Below are 8130 nucleotides of genomic sequence, written 5' to 3' on the forward strand. Positions count from 1 at the left end.
ATCAGAAAACATTCGGACACAAATTCCCTCCACAAGCTCTCAGGGAGACGAAGGAATGTAACAAAAAAGCGCACCTTAGATGTGGGACCCACATGAGAGACACTTGGGCGATACCCAACTGGTGTGGATCGTCTCATCCTGGCACCATACGTGCCACATGTGAGGCTGACTATAACGAAGATGGCATTGTTTTTCCCCCTTGTTGATCGACTCTTTATTCCCTGCAGAATACCGACACATTTTAATTCTGCTTGCGATTCAGGCGCATGTGCGCGCTTAAAAGATGTCCTGCAGCCAACCCAGACATCAGTGAGAGCTCCGCGCAAAGCACACCAGCAGCGACAAGACGAGAGAGCAGCTGCGCATTTGCACCTGGAGACTCCTTGTTGGAACCACCACATCCAATCAGTTCCAGGCAGCCTCGCTGGGCAGCCAGACCGGTTCCACCTCCCACCGTTCCAACCTCTATGCTCGGCATCGTCACTGAAATAATAAGATCATCACCATCCTTTGACATGGTTGTAATGCAAGTTGATGACTCAACCACTTGAGCCGGGTCCTGTCCCGTTGCAATAAATATTGCCGCGACAGCATTAGCAGCTTGTGCATTGAATCCACCAACAGACCCTGCCATAGCAGAGCCCACAAGATTCTTGTCAATGTTAAGTGAGACAAGACTGTCAACTGAACACTTTAGAACCTTCTCAACCACATGACCATGCACCTTAGCCTCAGCCACCACTGCCTTCCCACGTCCCTCGATCCAATTAACTGCTGAAGGCTTTTTATCAGTACAATAGTTGCCTGATAAAGCAATTACCTTCATTGTGGGGAAATGCTGCTGTAACAGCGACAACGCCTTGTCCACACCCTTGGTGATCATGTTCATTCCCATTGCATCACCAGTTGTTGCACGAAACCGCAGGTAAGCTTTCCGACCTGTCAATACGCACTTAAGGGAGTTCAACTTACCATACCGTGTTGTAGACTCAAACGCCTCTTTTACTGCCGCAAAGTTTTCCTGGCAAAACGTGCGAAGCTTTCCTGCTTCTTCCAAGGAGGTCAGCTCTACCACAGGAGCCCTTGACATGCCCTCATCCAAAAGGAGCGTCTTGCAACCACCACATTGCGAAATGACTCGAGCGCCGCGATGGGTGCTGGCCACAAGTGCACCCTCTGTCGTTGCCATGGGAATGGGATACTTTTGTCCGTCAATGAGAATCGGGCCGGCAATTCCAAGTGGAACAGGCACGTACCCTATGATGTTCTCACAGTTCTGGCCCACAACACGGTCCCAATCATAATCTTCAAAGGGAATGGAGCTCAATCCTTGCTTCTCTTCGTCGGTGGGAGACGTTGGGACAACATATTTCGAGACGACCTCGCGGCGCACAGCAATCGCACGTTTGTAGTCGGGATCCAGGGCTTGCTCTAGGCCGTAAAACTGAATCTTGCGGGAATTCACAGCTTCTGCAATTTCAGAGTTGCTCAGCCCACTCCATGGTCCTTTAGCGGCACCACAAATTACGGGAAGTGTTTTGCGAAGCATTACTAGTTTCTTTTTGGTATCTTATAATAAAATGAGGAACTAACGAGGAAACGAAAAGAAAAGCAAAAAAAGAGAAGAACATTTAGAATGCTAAGCCGGATAAATAAGAAAAATTGAGCTTTATTCATATTTTTCAACCTAGAAACTTTTAAAATAAAATATAAACAAAACTACATTGTATTTTGAGTGTGTCAGACACTACTTGCTTGCGGGCGGGCGAAACGCCACCTTGGAAGTGTAGCGGCGCTTACGGTTTTCCACAGGGCGAGCACGCACAACACGCTTGTGAATTGCACACGCAATGCAGAAACGCTGCTTCATGTAGAGCTTCGGCATAGGGAAGCCCGCGCCGTACACTGGAGACGCTTCGGCAACGTCACGCGCAGAGGCCTGATCCAGCAGTCTGCGCACCACAAAGCGGCCAATGGCCTTATCCTTGGGGGTCAGACGCCCGCAGTTGAAGCAGTGCAGCGGCCTCGTGCGGCCCCGAGAGCATGGGGGCTTGGCGCGGCCATGGTTGCGGCGCTTCGTGGTCATGACTCTCTCAATACTTGAAATAAAAAGAATAACAAGTAGGGTGGAGGGGAAAAAATCCAAAGGAGAAACATAACAGGCATTGGGAAAGGTGCTTAACTTCATTGGTGAGGACTATGCAACAAAATGACGATAAAACAGCACACGAAAACCATCGGGGACTCTCAACTACGAAGAATCCAAGTCATCAAGTACCCGCTGTGTACTGTACATGGATGGCTTCAAACTCAATTGTGTCGTTGGGGCTCAAGGTCACCTCAACGGACCATCAGAAGAATCACTGTCATCAAACAAGGACTTTTTGGCTGGAGCTGCCGTAAGTGTCCTCTGCACTAGGCGTACTTTCGCTGCCACCGCCAGCGGCGGATTGCTGTCAGAATCTGAGTCACTGAATGTCACCTTTTTGGTTCGGGGCGGCACGCCTCGATTTGGCGGCGGCGCAATCTGACTTTTACTATTTTTGGCGTTACCTTCCGGTTTGGGTCCACCAGATGACGCCACGCCCCGATCCCCCTGAGTTCCCACCTTGATTTTTTCAGGCTCCACAAATTGGGCAATAAACTGTGACTCTTTACCACCTTTCCCGGAAACAGAATCAGGACACTCAAGAGAGCCAAATCGACTTTCCTCTGCCTCCTGCGGTGCAGTCCTTTGAAACGGGTACGGCACCTCTCTTTTCTGCTGTGGTGCGAAACCCTGTTGTCGGTGTTGTGCTAGAAGCCCCTCCTGGAAATGTTGTGGCTGTGGCTGTGGTGAGACACTTTCTGGTATGGTTAGAGATGGTGGCTTTTTGGAATCACTCACAAGGTCTTCTCGAGCAAGCGGTAAACCGTTCCTCGGGTTAATGTCACCCTGTTCCCCAGAAAAATCCTTGTTAGACACCAACCCGAGATCAGGCTTTACATTCATAAATTCCAACAACAGTTCGTTGTAGCGGCGATTCATTTCATCCGGATCGAACTGAATTGCTTCTTCCTGGGCCTTTACTTCGTCTGAAAGCCTCGACTCAACCATTTCAGCGGATATCTCTGTCTCACCCCACAGTGTGACTTCAGGTAAATATGGCATAGGGGCTTCAGGCGTGTGCAACGTTCGCATTGGGGGAAATGGAACAAATTCACCGTCAAGAGTTCCAGTGACCCATCGACGTACCTCCTCACGTTCGGCAGCCAGTATATTTTGCTGCTCCTTTGCGCGTTGCTCCTCGAACCCATAGTTTACCTCTCTCTTGACTCGCAAAGAGTGTATTACGGCAAGAAGATCCTTCTGTCCCACAGGCCGGGAGAGTTGTTCGATAGCACTCATAATTTCTTGAAAGGCATCATCTTCCACTGCCTTCCTTGCACTTTTCAATGAGTTTAGCTCGGTTTCCATTTGTGAGTTTTCCACTACAATATTACAGAGTGATTCCTCAAGTGCCTTTATTTGAGAAACCAACCGACGCTCATCAGCTTCATTTTGTTCTATTGCTCCCCTTAAGCGAATACGCACGGCATTCACCTCCGCATTGCGACGCTGAACGGTAAGCGTTAATTCATGTGTGGCAGCATCAGCCTCTAGCAATGCCTCAGCTTGACCATCCTCTATCCCTTGAAGACGACCTCTCTCAAGAGATTCATGAGCAACTTTTTGACGTTCCTCTTGATAGCGTCGATCGCGTATGGCCAATTCATCTATTAATTCCTGCCTCAACTCACGAATATCCGAAGCNGCTTTACTTCGTTCATCTTCAATAAGTTGTGTATAGTGCAGTTTGTCAGTCCCAATTTTTTGTCTTCTTTCCTCAATCTGACTTTCTTTTACGCGAACCTCTTCTAGCACGCAACGTAACTGATCGCCCAGAGTGGAAACCTTCGATTCAAGAATTTTTCGGCGAGCCATTTCTTCAGCGTGGCTTTCTTCGGATGCCGCCAGTTTTGATTCATTTGTTTGAAATGAAACGGAAGCCACCTGCAACTTCTGCTTTTCGATTTTTATATCTTGATCAGCAACCTGGAGAAGCCGTTTCACTGTTGAAAGATGCCGGGCAACATCCTCTCGTTCGGACTGCAACCGCGCAAGCTGCGCTTGAGCTTGGGCTATTCTTCGATCCATGTCCAACTTCTCCTCCTTGGATGAAATAATACTGATTTTTTTTTCTTCTGCAAGCAAATTAGCAGTTGCACTAAACTTGTCAACCTTCTTATGAAGTTCTCGGTTTTTCTCCTCCATCTGTCGCAAAGTTATATCCTTCTGTGTAAGCAATTCCCTACTCTCTTCAGTATCAGTCAAAAGCTTTTTAATTGAGTATTCTATCTGCGCACTCGCTAAACTTTGTGGTTTTACACCTCTCTCAAAAGCATTGATGTCATTCATGAAGGTATCAAGTTGTCGGCGAGCCTCCTGCAGTTGCTGAGAGAGCACCTGGATTTGATCGCGAGTGCGATCGATAACCAGTAATTGTTCTCTACTGAATCCAGGAAAAGGTGATTTGAGCCTATGAATGGCATCGTATTCTGCAGCAAACGGCACAACTTTTGCCTGCTCCACTGTTTGAGGAGTCGAGTTGGACAAAGCCACTACAGCAGTCTTGTGGTTAGCAACAGCACGTGTAAGATCCTTTTTTCGGACAATGTGAACATAGTAGCACATATGAACTTGAGGTCCACCACCACGTTTAGCCTTAACAGGAATAACCACAAACCTAGATCCTTCTTCGCCCATTGCTATCACCATACCTTCAAAGCCCTTCATATCAGGGAGAACACTCATATGATTAGCAGGTACATCCATTGTGTAAGGCTTGTCATCATGCAGATTGCCGTCTAACTTGCTCCCGAGAAAAGGGAGTTTTTTTCGTTGAGTGTCACACTGAATCACCCAGCCTTGGTAGCGTACTTTAATCGCATCGTTGGCGAATATGGCACGTTCACGCTTCCCGGTTCGGAAATCACAAGCTATAATACTCTGATCTGGCTGCCCCGATGCTCCGTACATTGCAACCGAAACATGGGCGCAAAATTCGATTGCATGATCCTCCGTCTCAAATTGCATTGACCAATTTTTCCCTTGCTCATCCTTGAAAGAGACGTAGCCTCCTTGTTGCAAAGCTACACAAGCTCCAGTTTCATTGTTAGTTGTGATACTAGCTGTGCATAAGTACTCATTCTTTTCGTTATAGCAGCCCATTTTGTACAGCGGTAGATCTGAAAGGGTGCCGATTATGGCACAACCGACCGATCCATATTCTCGATACTGCCCAGTATCCTCCAGAAAGAGAAACAAATGGACCCTAACCACACAGGTGTGCTGTGTTACCGCCATAGCGCACTGTAATGAAAAAGAGAAATTAAAAAATCCACTATGTATCTATGTAGAAAAAAAAAAAAAAACGTACTTCAAAACAACAAATTACATACACTATTAAGACATCACTCATCCAAAAATATCACGAGATCAGACAATTCATTCGATATAGCAAACGTTGTTTTCATATGTATTACAGCGTGAGCCATTCTTCTTCATTTGTAGACTTCATGAGTGAACAGAAATCAACGTCCTTGGAGTCTAACTCCTTGTGGTACATCGCCAACCAGGGGACAAGCATTTTCTGTTCTTCCACTGAGAGACCGAAAATCATCTCATTTATTCGAACGATCGAATCCCTGTCAAGGTAAGTTGGTGGCAAAAGAAGGTTTCGGACACGAACCTCCGAAAACGGAATGCCCATGACGAAGCTACCACGTCTTGCAATTCCCTCCATCTGCCTTCGGTGAGGTATCCGACGGTTACGTAACCAAGAGTTCTCTGAGGCAATAATAATAAGAGTAATATCAGTTCCTTTCGCGTAAAGAAAGTCTGGCAAACCTTGCCCACATTCACCGGATATCAAGGACTCTCTACTATCGCAAACATCAAAGAGAACATTAATACTTTCCCCTTTAACAAAAGCTAATCGGCCTGTTGACTTTGCTTTTTGACCTGATCGAGAATGTAATCCTTCTAGATATCGACGCAATGACGACCGATAACCCTCAACAAGGTTAAACCCCAAGAAATCATAGATTACATCTATCTGAGGATAGATCTTGATTATATGGGCAAGCAATTCACGAAAAGGATTTTGCTCATCAACAAAAACCCTCTTGGTAATTGGATCTTCTACAATATAATTTGAAAAGGCATCATCAAATGACCCCTGCAATCCCAGACCGTATATACAGCAGAGGCGCTCCAGGAGCATATGATCTCTCGATCCGTAAACCTCAAGTCGCATAAATGCATCACGCAGCTGTGTGGCTTTGTTTGCCTCACCCATCCAACGTAGTTTTGCAACCTCTTCTTGAAGCCAAACTCGATTCTTTTCTCTAACTGTCTCTTTAGAGACCCCTGTTATAGACGAAGCAAGCTCAAGATCCATGTTTAACGCATCACGACATTTACCCCAATCAAAAAAAATACTCTTTAACAGCTCTTGTTGGCGACGCATTGCCTCTTTTTCATGTGCAGGAAGAAGGGGCGGAATCCGCATTTCCCATTTATTGAGTTTCCATTTGGAAATCCGATCTTCTACCCTTTCCAAAAGGCCCAGTTCGTCACCCGTTTTCTCTCCATTCCAAAAAACGGAACGAAGCTGTTGGTGAGACAACTTTTCAGTGCCATAGGTTGCGTGTGATCTTGCCTGGCATGCTATAGCTGTAGTAAACCAAGATAATGACCTCATCTTCTTATGCCCAGAGGAAAGTAAAAAAAAAGGGAAAGAAAATTAAAAAAAAAAAGAAACAATAGGTCCCCTAGCCCAAACAAAGTGACCCACAGAGAGAGAAAAGGATATTTTCATTTGTTCTTCAACAGGTGTTCCACTCTCTTCGCCCGAAATGCACTGGATAACTAACACATTCAGGATCCTACTACCACACCATCCCAGATACCTAACCCCCCCATCCCCTCAAAGCCCTTGAAAACTCTCCGTGCTAGGGTTATACACCTGTCCCTGTCAGTAGGACTCTTTTGAGTGTATATGACGTAGCCATTCTGCGTCAAGCACATTACCACCCCACTCAATGTAATGATTATCCATTGGGTAATGCATTGTGTAATCTAGAAAGGGCTTTTCCCCGTACTCGCCAAAATAATTAGCTGCAAACCATTTCGGTATACCGAATGGGAAAATAAAATAGCACGGAAAAAACCACATAAGTAGACGGCGAAGCATTTCCCACGTGGTTTCATATTTCCGAGTATCCCGATCTATCCACAGCTCTTGCCTTCCCCAACCCCAAAACATCCAAAAGTTCATCTGGTATTGCGGAAACACCGATGTATTAGGGGCTTCTCTGGAGTAGTTGAACGGGTATTTGGCAGGTTTGGACATCTCAAATTCTTGATAACGATACAGGCGGGCCGTGCACTTTCGCAACATTTTAAAGGAAAAGACAACTACTACTAGTACTACTACAACCTTATAGAAGGGGCAAAAAAGAAATGAAGAAAGACACCAAGCCATTCTTAAAGTAAGGAAGAAAAAAACGGCATCGCAGCAGGAGAAAGAGGGTCCTTGTTTACTCATTTTTGAATATTTCTCAGAATTTCGGTTTACTGTCCATCGGTATTTTCAGCATCAAAGATACCTTCTCCTAGTTTCCACCATGCTAATGTGTAGAACATGTGAAGATCGTGGTGCTTCTCTGCCTCATTAAGGTCGCTCCAATTGTCTCCGGTAATAGGCCAGTGGTACATTGACCTATATGTGGAGAAGTACCATGGAATATTCTTGTCTAACTTTTTGACAAAAGCCGGCTCTTTCATGCCATGAGGGAACTCGCCCCTTGTTGTCAGCTCCAAATCAGCGTACTTCATCCTCAATAACCGGCACCGTCGCAACATTTTTGACCTATCACTAGACACGCTTGAAAAAAAAAGAAAAAAAAAGTGAAACCGCAACCCCTATTCCCCCCTTCAAGAAGGAACCAAAAAACACAAGAACCCCCAAGACCCTCAGAAACCACATTCCACAACAAAAGGTTTTTCCGGAAAGAATTGCCTACCCCGGCGGGGCGGCGCCCGGT

The 8130-nt window shown here is 46.0% G+C and overlaps 6 protein-coding genes across 6 annotated transcripts; all 6 read right to left on the bottom strand.

The window, feature by feature from the left end:
• Positions 1-241: 241 nt before the first annotated feature.
• Positions 242-1549, bottom strand: DQ04_06911000 (3-hydroxy-3-methylglutaryl-CoA reductase; the record flags this gene model as incomplete). Its single annotated transcript, XM_009314930.1, has 1 exon — positions 242-1549. The coding sequence occupies one exon, from the start codon at positions 1547-1549 to the stop codon at positions 242-244; it is 1308 nt and encodes a 435-aa protein (XP_009313205.1).
• A 198-nt stretch (positions 1550-1747) lies between these two features.
• On the bottom strand, positions 1748-2086 carry DQ04_06911010 (ribosomal protein S26; the record flags this gene model as incomplete). Its single annotated transcript, XM_009314931.1, has 1 exon — positions 1748-2086. One exon carries the CDS (start codon positions 2084-2086, stop codon positions 1748-1750), a length of 339 nt encoding a protein of 112 aa, XP_009313206.1.
• Positions 2087-2335: 249 nt separating this feature from the next.
• On the bottom strand, positions 2336-5386 carry DQ04_06911020 (hypothetical protein; the record flags this gene model as incomplete). Its single annotated transcript, XM_009314932.1, has 1 exon — positions 2336-5386. One exon carries the CDS (start codon positions 5384-5386, stop codon positions 2336-2338), a length of 3051 nt encoding a protein of 1016 aa, XP_009313207.1.
• A 175-nt stretch (positions 5387-5561) lies between these two features.
• On the bottom strand, positions 5562-6551 carry DQ04_06911030 (hypothetical protein; the record flags this gene model as incomplete). Its single annotated transcript, XM_009314933.1, has 1 exon — positions 5562-6551. One exon carries the CDS (start codon positions 6549-6551, stop codon positions 5562-5564), a length of 990 nt encoding a protein of 329 aa, XP_009313208.1.
• A 507-nt stretch (positions 6552-7058) lies between these two features.
• Positions 7059-7484, bottom strand: DQ04_06911040 (hypothetical protein; the record flags this gene model as incomplete). The annotated part of the gene is made up of 1 exon (XM_009314934.1): positions 7059-7484. The coding sequence occupies one exon, from the start codon at positions 7482-7484 to the stop codon at positions 7059-7061; it is 426 nt and encodes a 141-aa protein (XP_009313209.1).
• A 173-nt stretch (positions 7485-7657) lies between these two features.
• On the bottom strand, positions 7658-7948 carry DQ04_06911050 (hypothetical protein; the record flags this gene model as incomplete). Its single annotated transcript, XM_009314935.1, has 1 exon — positions 7658-7948. One exon carries the CDS (start codon positions 7946-7948, stop codon positions 7658-7660), a length of 291 nt encoding a protein of 96 aa, XP_009313210.1.
• Positions 7949-8130: the final 182 nt, after the last annotated feature.

Source organism: Trypanosoma grayi, assembly GCF_000691245.1.
Source record: "Trypanosoma grayi strain ANR4 Tgr_691_V1, whole genome shotgun sequence".
NCBI classification, from domain to species: Eukaryota; Euglenozoa; class Kinetoplastea; order Trypanosomatida; family Trypanosomatidae; genus Trypanosoma; species Trypanosoma grayi.